The following is a 21,613-nucleotide window of genomic DNA, read 5'->3' as shown; positions in this document are numbered from 1 at the left end:
GTACAGCAAAAACAGTGTAATTTTGAAATATTATTATTATTTAAAATAACTGTTTTCTATTTGAATATATTTTAAAATGTAATTTATTCCTGTGATTTCAAAGCTGAATTTTAGCATCATTATTTCAGTCAAAAGATCCCTCAGAAATCATTTTAATATTCTGATTTGCTGCTCAAAAACACTTATTATTATTATTATTATTATTATTATTATTATTATTATGTTGAAAACAGCTAAGTAGATTTTTTTCAGGTTTCTTTGATGAATAAAAAGTTCAGAAGAACAGCAATTATCTGAAATATAAATCTTTTGTAACATTATAAAAGTCTTTATCATCACTTTTAATCAGTTTAAAGCATCCTTGCTAAAGAAAATATATTAATTTCCTAAAAAGTATTCAAGGTTAATAGTATAGCGTATAAGGCTACAAAAGCTTTTTTATTTCAGAGAAAGATTGATCTTTGAATCTTTCTATTCATCAAAAATCTTAAAAAAGAGGTTTTGGGGACAAGCCCATAATAAAAAAAATCTAGCCACTTTAGAATTAAAAAATAATTCAAGATACGCAATTTTTTTTAAAGCTGTTATAATAAACAATTTAAATTATAACCTTCAGAAAACATTTATAACGTAGTACAGCAAACCTGAAGAAACTGTGGGAAAAGTAAAGTTTGACGGATTAGTCGACTGGCCAATGACGCGAGGCCTCCAGCAGCACGTGATAGAAGGGTGGATCACGTGTCAACGGAAGAAGGTGCTTTTGTTTTTCCTTGGGAAAAAAGTCGAGGAACAATGTTTGGAAAGGAGATTTCAGTTCCACTATTATTTTACTCTCAAATGCAAACGAACAATATTACATAGGGCATGAAATCTTTCGGAACACCTAAACCACATCTCCGCGTCTTGAAGCTTGTTTGACGCTCCGTTTGGGAATTCTTGAGGCTGCAGAGATTGCAAGGCGGAAGAAGGGAATTTCGAAGGGACGAACTGAGAGAGCCAAGCGATGGCTCCGGATTGATTTTATCACAACTTTGCCATGCTTTTCAACTTACTTCGGATTCTTATGAAATTAAATTCATATTCTAAAACACAGATTAGCCTCTGTATCTTATTAATGTCATAATTTGGACTGATTATTTGCGACCAAGAAACTCAAAATGGCGGAAGGCTGGCCCATCCCCCAGGCCCTGTTCCTGCTCATAGTGAGCGTCGTGGGCCTGGACACTTGCCCTTCTCCTTGTACGTGTTCTGGTGGTCCAGGTGCTGCACAGTTGCTGGATTGCAGTAGGAAAAGACTGACTGCTGCAGCTCTGGAAGCTCCATCAGGGATCACCCATGCGTAAGTAATAGAGGAGATGTTGTTTACATGCTCTGCCTTCAGCACTATGCAGGGGCTGCACATGTGCACAATACTAACGCACAACTGACAGCTGATTACTTGTTTATCAAATCTTGTGTTATGGCATTACTTAGAAGTGTCACGTGATCCTTTGTAGAAATATAACTTTTTTTTCTTTCAAAATAGCGTAAATGCTATGGTAACTTTTTAAAAATAATAGAACTCGAATAATTTAGTAACAAAAAAGCATCTTACACTGATTTTTTTTTATTTTTGTAAAACAGTAAAATCTTTTTGTGAAATGTGTAAAATGTGTAAACTCAAGAATGACTTTTATATTGTTATTAATACTTAAATATAAATATTTACTGGACTGAAGTAACTTAGATTTACTTGAATATATCTTAATTTGTCCTCCACAAATTCAAATTTGCAGAGCTTTGACCATAAAACTAAGCATTTAAATATTGATAAGACATGTTATTGAGAGATATATGGCAACTGATATTTGCATGCATTTTATGTTAGTAGTTTATTATACAAAAATTGCATTGCATTGCATTGCATTGATACTGATAGGCAAAATATCTTGAATTTTTAGTGATATTAATAAATACATATTTTTTCCTCTGAGTAAAAGTTGTTTTTTTCTTATGGGCTGTAAAAGCCTCATGTTTTAAACGGGTGACATGGTTTTCTTTTTTTCTATTAGTCTAATTTATTTAGTTTAGCTTGATTTTAGTTAAGTTTTTAGTTAAGTTTCTTTGCTTTGTTGTTATTAAATCCGTATATAATTATACAATGGTGTAAGAGAATTTTTTTTGTGAGTGAAGTTGTTTCTTTTTTTAAGACATCTTTTTCAGGTTTTCATCATTTTTGTGAATTTAGGTCTATGAATCAGAATGAACTTACAGCGGTGCCTTTTCTTGGAGATGCCTCATCCAACATCACAGTGCTGTCACTGTAAGTTTCTTTCTATGTTCATTTTTTAATTAAGTGTAAAAGATCATGTATGTTGATATGTGACCCTGGACAAACACAAAACAAGTCATATGGGTCATTTTTTTGGAAATTGAGATTTACACATCATCTGAAAGCTGAATAAATAGATTTACGTTAATGTGTGGTTTGTTAGGATAGGACAATATTTGGCCGAGATACGACTATTTAAAAAAAATCTGGAATCTGAGGGTGCAAAAAAATCTAAAAATTGAGAAAATCGCTATTAAAGTTGTCCAAATTAAGTTCTTAGCAATGCATATTACTAATTACAAATTAAGTTTTGATATATTTACGTCATGAAATTTACAAAATATCTTCACAGAGCATGATCTTTACTTAATATCCTAATGATTTTTGGCATAAAAGACCCATATAGTGTATTTTTGGCTATTGCTACAAATATACCCGTGCTACTTAAGACTGGTTTTGTTGTTTTTATAACCATCTGCTGTTCATTTTCAGTGTCCATAACCGAATCTCTGAAGTCGTGGCTGAGCAGCTGTTGCCATATTCATCTCTCGAAAGTCTAGACCTGAGCTCTAATTCTATATCTGAGCTTAAAGCTGGATCATTCCCTCCCATGCAGCTGAAATACCTGTGAGTATTTGTACTCAGACTTGTCTGAGTTTTGCACTTATGTTAGAGTAGATTAAGAGAGCTTTCTGTAGACACGATCCTTATCAGTTTAAGACAACTCAAGTATCAATTGTTTCTTTGATCTTTGTTTTGTCATTGAATAATGGATGCTTCTCCTGGTGTTTCTGATTACTTTTGGGGTTCATGGATATATGTCTGTTTCCTCTCTCCATCATGACAGCAACCTGAGCAAAAACAAGATAAGCTCCTTGGAGCCTGGTTGTTTCGGAAACATCAGCTCCCTTTTGGTGTTGAAGATAAACCAGAACAGACTCTCTCTGCTGCCTGATAAAGTCTTCACCCTCTCCCAGCTCCAAGTCTTGTGCGTATTCATGGCTAATGAATAGGATATTATTGCAGTGCTCAATTAGATTGTGTCTGACAAGAATACTGCTTGCTAAATGCACCTGATATTATCAAGTGGGAGTTAATTTCCCTTCTTGTCTTGTCTCTCTCCGATTGTTAGGGCAGTGATTTTGATTTTTATATTATAATGTGCCCCCCTTTCATGTTTTTGTCAGAGAGTTGAGGCGCAACAGGATTCGTGTTGTGGAAAGTCTCATTTTCAAAGAACTGAAGGCTCTAAAATCATTGAAGATGCAGCGAAATGGCATCACAAAGCTGATGGATGGAGCTCTCTTTGGTTTGGAAAACATGGAGGAGCTGTAAGTCAATGCTTCTTGGGTTTCAGAATATATATGTGACCCTGGACCACAAAACCAGTCTTAAGTCGCTGGGGTTTATTTGTAGCAATAGCCAAAAATACATTGTATGGGTCAAAATTATTGTTTTTTCTTTTATGCCAAAAATCATTAGGAAATTAAGTAAAGATCATGTGCCATGAAGATTTTTTGTGAAATTCCTGCTATAAATATATAAAAATGTAATTTTTGATTAGTAATATGCATTGTTAAGAACTTAATTTGAAGAACTTTAAAGGTGATTTTCTCAGCATTTTGATTTTTTTGCACCCTCAGATTCCAGATTTTCAAATAGATGTATCTCGGCCAAATATTGTCCTATCCTAACAAACCATACATCAATAGAAAGCTTATTTATTGAGCTTTCATATGATGTATACATCTCAGTTTTGTAAAATTCAACCTTATGACTGGTTTTGTGGTCCAGGGTCACATATTAGTATTTTGCCAAAAATGCTAGAAAAAAAACAAAAACGTATTCATTTTGTGTTCTCTTTTTTTTGCTATATCACTTTGCTTTAAATAAGACTTGGCTTTAGTAGTATTTTTGTGATATGATTTTCTTTTAAACAGCTGTATTTGAAACAATATATGTGACCCTGCACAACAAAACCGGTCATAAGGGTCAATTCTTTTTCCATTGATGTATGGTTTGTTAGGATAGGACAATATTTGGTTGAGATACAGCTATTTAAGAATCTGGAACTGAGAAAATCACCTGTTGTCCAAATGAAGTTCTTAGCAATGCATATTACTAATCAAAAATAAAGTTTTGATATATTTATGATTCACAAAATTCACAAAATAACTTCATGGAATGTGATCTTTACTTAATATCCTTATGATGTTTGGCATAAAATAAAAATTTATCATTTTGGCCCATATAATGTATTTTTGGCTACAAACATACTCGTGCTACTTAAGACTGGTTTTGTGGTCCAGGGTCACACATCTGAACCTTGAGGTTAATTTTTTTCTTCATTTAAAAAAAAAAAACATTATAATTTAAGTTTCTGTTTCGTATGAATCAAAGTAGTGGTTTATGGGCGACTTGTGTTCTGTTTGTCTTCTGCCAGAGAGTTGGAGTATAATAATCTGACGGAGCTGAATAAAGGCTGGCTGTATGGCCTGCACATGCTCAGGATTCTGCGGGTAAATCAGAACAATATCGGACTTATCCGAGCCGATGCCTGGGAGTTTTGCCATCGCCTGGAAGAGCTGTGAGTGACTTCAGCCCTGACCTTAACTTTATACACAATACAGTGAAATTTGCATGCTGTTTTTTTTTTTTTTTTTTTTTTTTTTTTTTTAAATGCATGATTTGTGCTTTAAAAAAAAAATCCTTGAGTGTTTTATTTGATTGTTGCTTTTCAGGTAATGTGTATTTGTGTGCTTTGTTTCCAGGGATTTGTCCTTCAATCACTTGAGTCGTTTGGAGGATTGGGTGTTTTCTGGTCTCAGTCTCCTGCAGAGTCTCAACTTGGGTGACAATCAAATCTCACACTTGGGAGAAGGAGTATTCAGCAGCCTGGCTAACGTCCGCACATTGTAAGATTACCCACGTTCCCTTTCTGTCTCTCATTTTATATAGATAGTCTTTGGTAGTACTATATAAAAAGCCTTAGGTTTATATATAATGCATCAAAAAATTCTACTTTGAAGGATTTAAAAAAAAAAAGTTGAATAAATGTAATAAATTAAATGTAAATATATATTTTTTTAAACAGTAATTCACATTTTAATTTGCACTGCCAATATTTTCACTCATCCCATTGGAAAAAAATATTTCAAGATTTGATTTGTAGCAACATATAAGTGTCAAATGTATTATAAATATAGTTATTGATATAATACATTTTTATTCACAATAAAATTACAAATATGTGATCCTGGACCACAAAACTTTCATAAGAGTCATTTTTTTATTATTGAGATTTATACATCATTTAAAAGCTGAATAAATAAGCTTTCCATTGATGTATGGATTGTTAGGATTTGAAAATCGGGAATCTGAGGGTGCAAAAAAAATCTAAAAATTGAGAAAATCGCCTTTAAAGTTGGCCAAGATAAGTTCTTAGCAATGTATATTACGAATCAAAAATTAAGTTTTTATATATTTATGGTAGGAAATTTACAAAACATCTTCATGGAACATGATCTTTACTTAATATCCTAATGATTTTTGTTATAGCTGGAAGTATTATAGTTCTAATCTAAATAATATTAATAACAGTTTTGCTGGTATTTGCTCTCAGATAAAGAACATGTGCATTTATAAGTGATCTAAATGAAAATAGAAGTAGCATTAAGCTCTGTCTCAATAAAATAAAATGAATATCCCAATAGTTTAAGCCCTATATAAATCCTTCTACTTAAGTTTCTGCATTTCAGCTTACCCCACAGATAAAGAGCACATTCAAACATGCCCACCTCTCATAACCTCCGCCATGTCCCTTTGGCACAGTTGTAAAAGGGATGTCAGGCTTTTACAGTCAGCAGTGCGTGAAAACAGTCTCACAATACTCCCACATACCAGCTTGTCCATACAAAACTTTCTATTATTCATGAAAAGCATACAATGGCACTGAGCTGCCTAGAGCCCTAAAACTCAAGTCTCTGTAGAAGTGCAATCACCTAAACAAAACAGTTCTGAAATTTTAGATTATTAACAGAAAGCATGTTCTACACAGCAGCAGTTTAAAAATATATTGACGGGTCTGTTTTGATGTTTGTTTGTTTCAGGGACATCCGTAATAACGAGATATTCCTCGCCATCGAGGACTATGTTGGCATGTTTGTGGGTTTGAAGAGGCTGAACTCGCTGTAAGTTTGTTGGCGGGTACAAGCTTTTTGATCTGACTGAGAGATGTGAAGTGTAGCTTGACATATGCTTGTGTGTGTGTGTGTGTGTGTGTGTGTGTGTGTGTGTGTGTGTGTTTTCCAGAGTTTTACAGAATAATAAAATCAGGACCATCACAAAGAAAGCATTCGAGGGTCTGATGGAGCTGGAGCATTTGTGAGTCTCTTTTAGTCTGTGGTATTTTGAAAACCTCATGTCTCATTACTGGATGGAGCAATCCTAGATATCATTCTTTTATTTATATATTTGTATTGAAGTCTGTTTTTTTTCTTTGACTACATAACTGTGAGAGTTTATAACGTGGAATAAAGTTATTTTCTGAATTATAAAATAGATAAGTCACGTCTTAACGTTTCCAATTGTGATGAAATGGAAGAAACAACAGTTTCTTCTGAACAAAAGACCTGATTTTGATCTCAGCATTTACAGTTGTGATAGCTGAAGCAATAACGGGTATTTTGTTCTGTTGATATTCTTCTTAAGAAATAAATGTGCAGTTTCAAGATATAAAGCTTTTTGTATCTCTTTAGTGGAAACAGGCTTCCATAGTTTAATCTAACAGCTAAAATGTTACTTGATTCAAGTGAAATTGATCAGCAAAATGAAAATACAAAAGAAAAGACTTATATAACTCATGTTCTAAAATCTTCTAAACTCTGACTCTATAAAATACTCTAGGCTATAGATAATAGATTTATAAGGTTATGCTGTTATATAAACTTTTTTACTGCATGACAACAGTAAAACCCAATAGACCAATTATAGTTTTTAAACATTCTGGATGCATGCACATCATGGTTGCAGAAAACCCAGGAGAAGTAGCCTTTGCAGATAGAGAATTACACAGATACGGTACAAAAAAATTAGATTATATTGATTAGATGTCATTTTCAAGATGTTCTCTGCTTATTACAAGAGCTTATCACCCAGCGACAAGCACTGTTATTCAACAAAATTGACGTTAGATACTGGGATAGTCTTACAGATCCAAAAAAGATGCCATTTTTTATGGGCGAAGGCTATCTGGTGGCAGAAAACGTACTATTTTTGAATTAAATCAAGTTATAAAGTCTGATTTTAGGATATATAAACCTACATTTGTGTAGGTCAGAATTGTGAGATAAAATAAATGTTATGAAAATTTTTAAAAGTAATAGGTTTAAATAATATTTCATGCTGCACCTGTAGGGCTAATACAAATACGTCCCCTATGAACAGCATATGGTAATATTATGTAGACCTATTGTTTAAATCAAATTTATTTAAAAGTAGTGATCATAGCAGTTTTTATCCATAGTGTGTCCGTTTTAAACGTCTGCGTTTAATTTTAAAATGGTGTCTTTGAAGACAGTATTCTATAAAAATCAAAACATCGAAAGGCACAGAAATATTTTTTTCCTCTTATTCTGTGAACTTTACCTGTTTACCTCCAATTTTTACCAGTGTTCTGGAACCACTATGCACGCACAGCTGCAAGTGACGTAACTGTGACGTCTACTCGAAATTGGTCTATGGAGCACAAAGAATTTCTGTTTTATGCTGTTCTGTTTGTAAATAATCTTTGATTTTGTTCCACAGGGACCTGAGTAAGAATGGCATCATGTCTATTCATCCTGATGCTTTCACTCATTTAAAACTTAAAACACTGTAAGTCATTGTTTACTTTCTACAGACTGAATGTATTCCATGATTTTTCTATATCTATTTAATTTTGTGTATATAGACAGTGTTTGTACATTAGAATAATGTAGTTCGGGTGGATCTCAATAATGCCTGTATTGTGATTTTCCTCAGTGATTTGAACACCAGCAGCCTTCTTTGTGACTGTCAGCTGCAGTGGTTGGGCCAGTGGTTGATTGTCAGTCAGTTCCAGCAATCCTGCACTGCCGTCTGTGCTCATCCTGCCTTCCTGGCAGGATCTAGTGTGCTTGCTATTAAACCAGAAGAATTTGTCTGCAGTGAGTGCACCTTACATTATCAAAATGTCCATGATGACCTTTTCGGTTTCGTCTTTTGCCATTAAAAAAGCCATTCTAAAATGTTTAATCCAAAAAATATTAGCTTTTTCTTCCATTAAGATTTCATCATTGTCTCTCTCTCACAGATGACTTCCCTAAACCCCAGATCAGCGCTCATCCCAAGACTGCTGTGGCCTTACGTGGGACCAACGTCACTCTAAACTGTTCTGCATTCAGCACAAGTGATTCTCCCATGAGCACCGCTTGGCGTAAAGATGGAGAGGTGCTTTATGAAGCCCAGGTGCAGAACTACGCTCGCTACCAGGATCACCGCCTCCTCTACACCACCGTGCTCCACCTGCTGAACGTCAATTTCACAGATGAGGGGCAGTACCAGTGTGTGGTCTTCAACCATTTTGGGTCCAACTACTCTACTCTGGCCAAGCTCACTGTTAATGGTTAGTGCCTCATCAAACTGTATTCTTATATTGTTACATAATCAGCTTTAAGCTTTATTTTTCTTTTGTCAGAAACAGGTCAGTGCACAATTTTGGATGTTTCAGTGGAAAAAATTAAAAACAGTCTAAACCACATAAGATAAACAATTTTTTTATTGTTATATGATGTCTATGTAAAAGAACAAAATTAATAGATGATAAATGAATAGAAAATTTATTAGTAGTAGGGCCTTTTTGTTTATGATTTTTTTTTTTGTTGAGTTTGCAATTTACTTTTTATTAACTGGCATTATGTGATTGAATAACAATAACAAGCATTGTAATTAGTCACATTTTAAAGTAATATAAACATTTTTCTGTAATAATAATTTGGTGTTTGACAAAAATTGTATAGTAGAATAACACATTTTATAGGGATGCACCGAAATGAAAATTCTTGGCCGAAAAAGAGGAAACCAAGGCCGAAAACCGAAACACTGAAAGAATTATGCCAATTATTAGTACCATTGCATTTATAGCTGTGTACTAATCTTACTAAAATCAAGGCATTGCAATTGCATAAATTAATATTCAAATTTCAAAGAATAAATCAGTTTTATTAATTTAAACAATTATTATCAATCAAGTATTATATTACTTAAATAACATATACATATATTTTACTGCCTTTGTTTAAATTGTTTACATTTTTATAACACATTATCTTGTGGATCCATCAGTTCACATTTACAACTCTACATATTTCTCTTCCAGCAGGAGGCGCTGTCAGAATGGTACACAAAGCAGCGCAGCAAATGACTTTGAAACGTGCAGCGCTCATATTTATTCAATGGATAGCCTTTTGAAGTTTCATCGCAATTCTTAAGACCACCTGAAATCATAATTAAGACTTTCTTAACCCCTAATAACACTGCAGTCATCAGTGAAAATTAAGAGCTTTATTTAAGTCTTTCAAAAAACAACTTTTACACAAAATACGTTTATTTTTATTTTTTCCACACCATGTTCGGGGCACAAGAAAAATATTAGGGGACTAAATTAATATCAGCATATGAAGTATAATCGTCTCTAATTGTCTCGGGGAGAATGCACGTCAGATGCTGAAAGCACTGTCAGATTTTACTTTCACTTTAACATATTGCGCAGTTTTCCCGTTGCTTGTGTGCTATCCATTGGCTCACCTCCATGGTTTAAAACATAAAAATGCATAAAAATACAGTATATAGAAAAGACATATCTTTAAATTATTGCGACGTAACACCAACGTAAAGCCATTGTTTTTCACTCGTCTGTCTACGCTCAATGCGCTGATCTTCTACCATCACTGGCTGCACGCACGACTGCAGACACACCCCCTCTTGAAATTTTGGCTTTACAAGTTTTGCAAATCGCTTTCCGTAGGTCTTTCTCAGATATACTGAAATACGTGCACACCGCAGATGTGTTGCTTCAGACAAGCACGTGCGAGCCGCGGTTTCTGTTTGCGTCAACACACTGTTTCCGAAAACCGAAAATGCACTTTTGGGCCATTTTCAGCCGAAAATTTTCAGTGGCCGAATATTCGGTGCATCCCTAAAATTTTATTTTTTAAATGTTATTCTATTTTTATTCTTTCAGAATCTTTCCAAACACGTCTTATTTGGGGATGTGAAATTGGGTGGGTGAACTGATGACAGAAAACCATTGCGGTTATATTTGATTCATCCTTTTTTGTGTGTGTGAATAGGAAAGCCTGGAAGTGTATTATTAATAGTCATAGTGTCAGATTGTTAATTTAATATGTCGATTATGTAATCATCTGCAGGACTTTTGTATTGGTGTATTGCTCCAAGTCTTTGATAAGCAGTTTGGCATTTGTTTTTTTCCCCCCTCTCCTTATTTACCCTCATCTCTCCATGGTTGTTTTCTGAGCTCTGTCAGTTTAATTTTCCATGTCTGTTGAGCAAGCATAGCAGCCCTCTGGGATGCCGACCTCAGCAATGTAATTATTCTGTTTATATCAGTTCATGATACTCATGGAAGAGCGGATTTGTTACCTAATAATAGAATATGACAATAACAGGAACATGATTCACAATGCAAACAATGTAAATGCAAATGATGCTGTTTAGGGTTTGATTGGCCAATGGGTTGCTTGTTTTTGTAGTAGCGATTTAATCACAAAATTAATTCTTTAGTTATATTTCATAAGTGGAAAATGATGTTAATATTATATGTGACCCTGGAATCAATATTAACAGCACAGGTATATTTGTGGCAATATCCAAACATGCATTGTATGGGTCAAAATTATCGATTTTTCTTTAATGCTAAAAATCATTAGGATATCATATAAGATCATGTACCATGTAGGTATTTGGTAAATTTCCTACCGTAAATATATCAATTTAATTTAAGAACTTAATTTGAACAACTTTTAAGGCGATTTTCTCAAAATCTTTATTTTATTGCACCCTCTGATTCAAGATTTTCAAATAGTTGTATCTCACCAAATATTGTCCTATCCTAACAAACCATACATCAATTGAAAGCTTATTTAACCAGTTTTCAGATGTCCTATACATATTATGAGTGGTTTTTGGTCCAGGGTCACATATCAGTGTTATATTTGCATTTGTTTGTTTCTTTACATAAATTTATGTAAGGAAGTTCTATTTAAAGCTAGAATAGCTTTTTTTAAGGTAGAATAACAAATAGAATAATATACTTAAATATTGTAGAATTTTAATAATGAATTGTAATTTTAGTAATATAATTTACTTATGGTAAATATTAAAATACTTAATTTGAATTTTGCATTAATTTAGTTTAATTTTGATAAGTTTAAGGTCATCTTTCCATAAACATTTTTTTTTAACCCAGACCACTACAAATGGATAATAAATAGCAATATCAAATAGTACCATATTCATATAGCATGGTATTTACATTGTACTACAACATATTTTTAAAGAATAGTTACTATAATAGCAGAATTACTATCATACATAAAAGAAATCATGGTACTACCATGGGGCTTCTTGGTCTTTTTTGTTATTATAGTCATGTTTCACGTGCATAGTTCAAATATTTCAGGACTTTCTGGAATAACTTGAGAAAAGCAGTGAAAATAACTCTCTAATGGCTTTTCCAGAGCTCCCCACCTTCCTGAAGACGCCCATGGACCTGACCATCCGCACGGGTACAGTGGCTAGGTTGGAGTGCGCTGCGGAGGGACATCCGACACCACAGATCGCCTGGCAGAAAGACGGCGGTATCAATTTCCCTGCCGCCCGTGAAAGAAGGATGCATGTCATGCCAGATGATGACACTTTCTTCATTGCTAATGTAAAGACAGAGGATATGGGCGTCTATAGCTGTACAGCCAAAAATGAGGCGGGCAGCCTGTCAGCCAATGCCACTCTTACTGTGTTAGGTATAGTATTTTGCAATGATCTAATGCCTTAATTTCCTTTGAAATTTTGATTTTGACATTTAAATAATCATCTCTGGTCTTTTTGACAGAAACACCATCCTTCCAGCGCCCTCTAGAGGACCGTAACGTTGCCCGTGGTGAAACTGCTGTCCTCCAGTGCATAGCACGGGGTAGTCCCGCCCCCCGCCTCAACTGGACCAAAGATGATGCTCCATTGGTGCTGACGGAACGTCACTTCTTTGCCGCTGCCAATCAGCTCTTCATAATTGTGGATGCCAGCCCTGCTGATGCAGGGAAATACACATGCATCATGTCAAACACGCTCGGGACAGAGCGTGGTCATATCTACCTCAGCGTCTCACCCTCGGCCAACTGTGACCCGGTGACCAGCATATACAGTCAGGACGGATGGACAACAGTTGGCATTGTTGTGATGGTGGTCGTCTGCTGCGTTGTCGGCACCTCGCTCGTGTGGGTCATCGTCATTTATCACATGAGGAGAAAGAGTGAAGACTACAGCATAACAAATACAGGTCAGTGGACCATTTTGCATGTATCAGTTTAAATAATTAAATTGACACATGTGACCCTGGACCACAAAACCAGTCATAAGCGTAAATTTTATTCAAAATTGAGATTTATACATCATATGAAAGCTGAATAAATAAGCTTTACATTGATGTATGGTTTGTTAGAACAATATTTGGCCGAGATGCATCTATTTGAAATCAACTTTAAAGTTGTGCAAATGAAGTTCTTAGCTATGCATATTACTAATCAAAAATTAAGTTTTGATATATTTATGGTAGGAAATTGACCAGATATTTTAAAGGAACATGATCTTTACTTAATATCCTAATTATTTTGGCATAAAAGAAAAAGTGATAATTCTGACTCATACAATGTATTGTTGGCTATTGCTACAAATATACCCGTGCTACTTGGTTTTGTGGTCCAGGGTCACAAGTAGTATGAACTATATAAAATAATAAATTTTTTTTGATTGTTATATAATGCCTAGTTAATAGACTAAATTAATAGAAAATAATGCTTAGCAGTAGGACTTTTGTAATTTGAATTTTCTCAAAATGAATCACAATATGTGATTTGGATTCTATAGTACAGCATATTTGCATTTATCTGAAATAATCACAATTAGGATATTTTTAAAGTTAAAGTAATGCAACGGTATTTAACGCATTACTTTTCATAAACAGTAACAATGTAGTGCAATTAGATACATTTTAAAGTAATATTTTTTTTTACTACTTTTTTAATTAATATAAATTGGAAAGTAGAATAACAAATGCTATATTTATAACATATATTAAAAAAAAATTGGTCCACTTAAATTATAAGTTTTAAGTGATCTTTTAACCCAGACTGCTTAAATGTAATATTATTGTAATAATATGATGATTATCCATAATAATGATAATATTCCATCAAAATATATGATTTTTAAATGAGTTATCTCAAAATCAGAATATTATGTAATAAATGCAACAGCCCTACCTAGTATTTAAAGCCATTATAACAGTTTGAGCAAGGACCAAAAACTTTATAATTTAAAATCATACAAATTTATGCACAAAAATGACTTAATAAATTTTAATGTGTAAATCTCTCGGTTGGTGTGTTCCAGATGAGATGAACCTACCAGCAGACATTCCCAGTTACCTCTCGTCTCAGGGTACACTGTCAGAGCCTCAGGAGGGCTACAGTAACTCAGAGAATGGAAGCCACCAGCAGCTTATGCCGTCTCATGCTAACGGTTACGTCCACAAAGGCACCGATGGTAATATCACCCTTTGTTTCTCTAGCAAGAAAGTTTATTTCTTCAGAAAAGCTATAAATTTGACAACTATAGTTTCTGCATGTCATTATAATGGATGCTTAGTACTATTGTGTTGTGATGTGTTTTCACAGGAGTGTGTTACGGTGAAGTGAGCAGTGATGTTGATCCAGATGCTAATGGTATGCTGGGTAGTCGTGTGGGCTCTTTCTTTGCTGGACGTAGCAGCTTCCACCGGAGTGAACCCAGAGAGGGACAGGCAAATATCCCTAATGGTAACATTAAATTTTAAATTCATCCCGTAAAGGCATATCACTTGATTCGCTTAAAAATGAATATTCTGTCATTTAATCTCCCTTATGTCATTGCAAAGTGGGCTGTTTGTCTCACCAGTTGACCTCAGTAATCGACTAGTGAGTTGTTGGATGACTAGTCGACCATCCTGACTCCTGTTTGTGTTTTTAGGAGGAACAGGCCCTCTGGTCATCTGCTCAGACTGCTACGACAATGCCAACATCTACTCGCGCACACGTGAGTACTGTCCATATGCCTACCTGACAGAGGACGACCCACTTGTGTCTCAGATTTCTCGGGATGGACACCAGAGCGGCCATCAAGAGCGGGATCAGCACACAGAGAATGCGGACACAGCGCTGGAGAGTTTTATAAGTCAGCAGAACGCCTCTGTATTTCTCACCAACCATGAACCACGACTACCAGCGTCACAACACTATAGCACTGGTGAGATGAACACCATACATACATCAACAACATATTCTAATGCTTTCTAATTTTGTATGAATATCTTTTTTTGGTACCATTGTTTTGTTACTTAATGCCAATAGCGCTTTAGTGCCACGTAAAAAAAAAAAATAAGATTACGAGATTAAAGTCATATTTTGAGAATAAAGTTGAAATTACGAGAATAAACGTAAAATATTAGGAGAAAAAAATCTAAATTATGAGAAAAAAGTCAAAAGATTTTGAGAATATAAAATATAAAAATAAATCGAGAAAGAAATTACAAAAGTCTAAAAATGTTGAGAATAAAGTTTGAATATTTTGACAAAATCGAAATTTTGAGAATGAAGTCTAAAAGTTGAGAGAATAAGGTGTAAATGTTTTGAGAATAAGGTCTAAAAGTTTTGAGAATAAAGTCTAAAAGTTTTGAGAATAAAGTCAAAATTATGAGAATTAATTTGTAGCAATTCTTAGAATAAAGTTGAAATATTTTGACAAAGTTGAAATTATGAGAATAAGGTCTAAAAGTTTTGAGAAAAAAAGGTCTAAAAGTTTTGAGAATAAAGTCTAAATGTTTTGAGAATAAAGTCTAAAAGTTTTGAGAATAAAGTCAAAATTACAAGAATAAAGTCAAAGTATTTTAAGAATAAAGTTGAAATGTTTTGAGAACAAAATCAAAATTATGAGAATTCATTTGTAGCAATTACGAGATTAAAGTTATAATATTTTGAGAGCATATTCTAGCCTATTGCACATGCAAACGGCCCAGATTGGGAGCACTGGGAGATATTCCAAAGCTTCAGCTTTCAAAACCTGTCCGTTTTTATAGCGAAATACAAACAATATGTCTATTATAATAATGTGTTTTTCACGCTCCTTAATGTGGCGTGACAGATCACTGTATTTGCCTCATTTTAAGCAGCATGTGAATCAGTCATCTTTCTGATTACACTGAGACATTCGTTTGATTAAATTAGGCTAAACCGTTTCTTTTTTTTTGTGATTTCTGATGTTCCTACACATTTGTATTGTGCTATAAACTTGAAATAAAGAGGAAAAACATTTATAATTTGTATTTCCTGATAAAACTGACAGATTTTTGAAAGCTGAGCTGTTATATTAAAAGCAGCAAAGCACAAAATAATAAATGGAAGACGTTAAATAGTATTTCCAGTCATTTACTGTATTATATTGTGAATAAAACAGCAACAACAACAACATAACTTATGTTAACGAGTAAGTTCAACCTTTAGAACAATTTTTTGTTATTTTTTAGTAAATACATGTGAGGAACGAAAGTTTTTTCGGAGTAGGTGGTGGAATTTTCACAAAGAAAAAATTTCATGAAACAAATGTCTCGTTTCGTTGTAATCAAAAGCGATCTGTCCCGCCACATTAAACAGCATAAAAAACACATTATTGTTTGTATTTCGCTACAAAAAAACTGACAAATTTGGAAAGCTGAGACTTTGTTTTAGATTAAAATGACCAAAAGCACAAAGCTTATTGCTATTATTGGGTGGCGGGCACACTACAAACAGGCCTTATGTATGCAATTGAAGACGTGCAATATTATTTCCAAGCATACTGTCCCTGCAAGTTTATGACACATGGTAGGCCTGTGATTTCTGCTAATAATTCCACATATATTTAAATAAATTTCAGTGGCCTGGCAACTTCTCCCGGTGCTCTCAATTTGGGCCAGTTGCATGCGCAGGCTATACTCTCGAAATATTAAAACTTTTAATTGCTACGATTACATTTTTGTAATTTCGACTTTATTCTCGAAATATTTAGACTTTATTCTCAAAATATTGCAACTTTGCCTTGTAAGTTAAATAATTTTGGCCCAAATCTAGTCAGTATAATTTGTGGATGAGGCAATTTCTAGAATGTTAAATGTTAAAAAATAAATATATTTGTAAAAATTTTATTCGTTTAATTTTAATATATATGAAAACAAATATAAATGAAAACAACCTCCTGTTGTTCCAAACCCGTAAGACCATTCATCTTTGTTAAGATATTTTTGATGAAATCCAAGAGCTTTCTGTCCCTGCATAGACAATAGCAATGCAACTACCATGTTCAAGACCCAGAAAGGTAGTTTGCAAGCAGAGGAACGCACATATGCGGCGTGTTACTCTTGTGAATGCGTGTTGAAGACTGACATAGAAGAAAAGAAACTGTTGAATAAAGTCGTTATTTTTATTTTCTTTGCGCACAAAAATATTCTTGTAGCTTCATAAAATCAAGGTTGAACCACAGATTGAACCATCATTTTAATGATGTCCTTACTGGGCCTTGAACGGGTCAGAACGGGGCAGATTTCATTAAAAATATATTGATTTGTGTTGTGAAGATAAACAAAGGTCAAAATTTTCGTTTTTGGGTAGACTATCCCACTGTCACTTTTTGTCACAATTTAGTGCATTATTGATGAATAAAAATAGAATTAAAATTTTTTTTTAATGTACTGACCCTGACAATTTTTAAAAATATTGTACATGTTTCTAGTTATGATCATTCTCAAGAACTACTTTTTGCTATGTAATATTGCTAATATGTATACTGTAAACAGAAATGCTGCTCAGCTAAGTTTGGAAATCATCTAGAACGCGTACCTATTTTCACAATGTCTTTTTTTTCTTGTCACAGATGTCCCGGGCAGGTCATTTTGGGATGGTGAAGAACCCCACTCTTCCATTCTCACCCAGGGCTCAGTGACTGTACACAATCCCCCGATGGCTCTCTCCGCTGGGGACGGCCGAGAGGAGAGGAGGGGGGCAGTGGAGGACGGCTCATACAGGACTAACCCACAGGAAAGCGCCTCTGCGCCCACATAAATCCAGCCATCCCCGTCATCCCCAATCCTTTTAACCCCAAACATCGCCACCTTGTACTTCAGCCGCCTCCCAGCCCACTACCTCCTTTGAGAAGCCTCATTATCTGCCAAATGAAATGCCTCTCTCTTCAATGTTTACACTGCCTCTCCTGTCCCTCCCTGCCATGTTCCTTTGTACCCTACTTGTGGAAGACTCTTTCAAACAGGAGAAGGAATTCCAGCTTTCACCATTCCTCAGCTAACCAATCTGGTTTGAGCCCTGAATGTACCATTTCCCAGAGCTCCACTGGTCCTGCCATAACCTGTGACTTACGAATTACGCCATGTTTGGTTTTCCCGCCTACTTAAGAGCGTTGAGCCTTTTTGCATATGCCAAAGCTTGACACGGACTCCCTTATAACTTGCTTTTGCTTTGGTACAGGATCTGTACGAATAGTGACTGTGAAGATTGGACTGCCTAAAGAGGGCAGTGATGTTCTCTGAGTGACGTCAGAGGGCCAATTACCTGTATTTCTCATTCCTATTGGCAAGCGGTACAGACTGATGACCAATAATGTGTTAACAGAGTTGACAGCTCTGTTGTTTCCACTGGTACGCCAGAGTTACTGTTATTGTAGTTAATAATGCATTTTTTTTGCGTAGTGCTTCTCACAAACCTAAACACATTCCTCAGTTTCTCCCCTTTATTTTTTTAAGGCTCTACAACAGACATTAAGATATGTTGAACCCTTGACAATCTGCCCAGGACAGCCTTATACGAATCATGATTTGCCAACTTCTTTTTTACACTTATTTAGCTTTTTATTGTTATTTTGTGTATTTTGCAACAGAACTGTCTATTATTTGGTCTCCCCCATTTACATTCTGGCAAGTGTGCATCTAGTAGAATTGCAGTCTACAACTAAGCTACATTCTGACTGACCAGTAGGAGACTTGGGAGAGCATTTGAAATTTGTTCCCTAACAGTGTAAAAATCACAGTTCACCTTTAAAAAGTCTTTATGCTGCATTTGAAATCTGTTACTGCTGGATCAAACTAGTCTTGCTGAGTTCTTTGCCTTTTTTGTTGTGAACCTCAGATCATAATTGTGACAGATTTTGGCTGGATTAATGTTTTTTTTTTTTTTTTGCTGCCTGTATATCTCGTCTTAAAAGCCTGTGTCCAACCAAGGGCAGCTGTCTTACTGTCTTGCTTCCTGCGCATTCAACAGGCACCTTTTAAGGAAACACATTTCAGACAGGCTTTTAAGACATTGCACATTTATGTCTAATAATCTTGAACTAATACAGAGATAGGCAAGGTCATATTTAATGACCGCAGTTCTCATTTCTCAGTAGAAATTGTGAAAAAAGTACATTTCTAAATTGAATTTAGCCAGTCTAATTTTTTTCCTTTAACTTTTGACGAGCCGTGTGCACAGGATCTTTTTGGACAGAATGTTATGCAACCATTTGATTCGAATATGCTTTTATGCCTTCACACCTCCAGAACAGCTTTTTTTTTTTAGGTTTTGGACACAGCTGCAGCTTTGCTTTAAAGGTGCTGTCACATTTGCATTTATGTGGCAAAATGTCCATGGGCAAAATGCAGTGATGTCACATGATCTGGAATTTCGTGTGAGCATGTGCAGATTTTGCATAAACCTCTGAACAAAGATTCACAGTGTTTACTAATATAAAGGTGTGCTCACATTTACCATTGCTGAAGTTCATTTCAATAGGAATCTACACAGATTTCACTCAAGTCAAATTTTCAAGTTGGTCGCATGAATTCGCAGCGCTGAGTAACAGAAAGCGGCTTTGATTAAAAGTGACTTCTGTGTGAGCCCTGCTCTCTACATCGCTACACTATTGACCACAGCTATTGAACTTGTTTTGCCTACAAAATGTCACTGACCTTTCGCTTTTGTGACTGCACCTTAAGACTTGGATGCTTATTTTAGAAGTGACCTCTGAGTAAACCGTGCTTCATGAATGGCTATACTCTTGATATTGGATAATGGATTTTCTTTGCCTGCAAAACTTCAATGCTTGATGATCCAAACCATATCCCTGATTAAATCTGGACTTATTTTTGTTCATAAAGCTCCACAACAAAGTGCTTCACTGACATTTTTGCACTTTTTTTGAGCATACAAAATGCTCAACTTTGCATTGCAGCAGATCTCTACGGTCACTCTTTCCCTTGTCTTCCCCTTTTAATAGAAATTAGTTCTTTTCAACCACTTTCCGACTGTGATAACTACCCCTTGATTTGCATATTGATTTGTTGCATTTGGCACAATCTCTTGCCTTGCAGTTAGCTATACAATTACACTAATCAGAGACCTTGATGTCAAATGATGTGTCTCGACTCCTCGCTGCGTCAGTTTCCCTGGTTGAAAGGAAAGGAGTATGTGTCATCAGCGGCTTCCAGCTGTGTTTAAAACATTACATTTTTCGAATTACTGTTAATGCTTGTGGGAGATTAGTGCAAAGCGGTTTAAAAGAAAAAATAGTGAAATAGTTTTATTTTGCTCTGAATTATACAGGACTTCATTGGGATCTTTTGAAATGAACAAGTGTGATTTGACTTGCAGTTCTGTTTGATTTACACCAAAGAAAAATCCACACGGATTGAACATTCCTGCCTTCTGCAAAACCAAAGTTTAGCTTAAATGCTTTGACAATATTTAAATGCTGCTTTTTTTAATGTTATGTTCATTTTTTTTGTGTATTGTTTGTATGCTGTACCTGTACATTCTGTAAAGCATGTATAAAGAACATTATGTTTCAGAAAAGTCTGACATTTAGCTGACATTTAAACAATAAAATGAATTCAGATGCATCACGAGTGAAGATGTACCCATGTTATTTAAATAAACTGTTATTATTGCTATTGCTCATATTTAGGGTTGTATTTTACCCATGTGAAGCCTACTGTATCATACTTGTTATGCAAAGTCTCCATATTATGGCTACATGGCTTTTGACCACTGATTGATAGTTTTTTTTAGCAAGTGAAAAAAGGTTGGGTTGTAAGTGTCTTTTTAATGCGAAACCTAATGATTTTTGTATTACTTTGTTTAAAAGTATTACACTTAGTGCACAGAAGTAACTTACAGTTGAGGTCAAAAGTATACATACACCTTGCAGAATCTACAAAATAACAGGGATCATACAAAATGCATGTTATTTTTTATTTAGTGCTAACCCAAATAAGATATTTCACATAAAAGACAAGAGAAAAGTTGAATTCATAAAAATGTAAGAAATGTAAAAAAGTTTACATACACTTGATTCTTTAATACTGTGTTGTTACCTGAATGATCCACAGCTGTGTTTTTGTGTTAAGTAAGAGTCCCAAATCTTTCAGGTCCCACAAATTCTTTGGTTTTTCAGCATTCTTGTGTATTTGAACCCTTTCCAACAATGACTGTATTTTGAGATCCATCTTTTCACACTGAGGACACCTGAGGGACTCATATGCAACTATTACATAATGTTCAAATGCTCTCTGATGCTTTAAAAGAAAACTTTGAATTTGAAGATCTGAGTAGATTTAACTTATTTTGTCCTCTGGGAAACATGTAAGTATCTTATGTTGCTTCTGAAGGGCAGTACTAAATGAAAAAATATACGATATTTAGGCAAAATAAGAAAAATGAACACATTTTCATTCTGTTCAAAAGTTTTCACCCCTGGCTCTTAATGCATCGTGTTTCCTTCTGAAGCATCAGTGAGCATTTGAATCTTCTCTAATGGTTGCATATGAGTCCCTGAGTTGTCCTCAGTGTGAAAGGATGGATCTCAAAACCATACAGTCATTGGTGGAAAGGGTTCAAGTACACAAAAATGTTTGTGGGACTTAAAGGATTTTTCTGA

General features: G+C 34.8%; 1 protein-coding gene across 1 annotated transcript; it reads left to right on the top strand.

Moving 5' to 3' along the window:
• Positions 1–782: 782 nt before the first annotated feature.
• Positions 783–20,576, top strand: lrig2 (leucine-rich repeats and immunoglobulin-like domains 2). Its single transcript, XM_073852037.1, has 18 exons — positions 783–1,339; positions 2,228–2,302; positions 2,804–2,938; positions 3,159–3,299; positions 3,499–3,642; positions 4,755–4,898; positions 5,083–5,226; positions 6,421–6,501; positions 6,623–6,694; positions 8,117–8,185; positions 8,333–8,496; positions 8,643–8,954; positions 12,088–12,369; positions 12,459–12,902; positions 14,015–14,167; positions 14,299–14,439; positions 14,630–14,905; positions 17,564–20,576. Exons 1-18 carry the CDS (start codon positions 1,158–1,160, stop codon positions 17,749–17,751), a joined length of 3,147 nt encoding a protein of 1,048 aa, XP_073708138.1. The 5' UTR covers positions 783–1,157; the 3' UTR covers positions 17,752–20,576.
• Positions 20,577–21,613: the final 1,037 nt, after the last annotated feature.

This window comes from Garra rufa, chromosome 12, assembly GCF_049309525.1.
Source record: "Garra rufa chromosome 12, GarRuf1.0, whole genome shotgun sequence".
Lineage (NCBI taxonomy): Eukaryota > Metazoa > Chordata > Actinopteri > Cypriniformes > Cyprinidae > Garra > Garra rufa.
The sequence above is the reverse complement of the archived record's forward strand: the minus strand, read 5'-3'. Positions and strand labels throughout refer to the sequence as shown.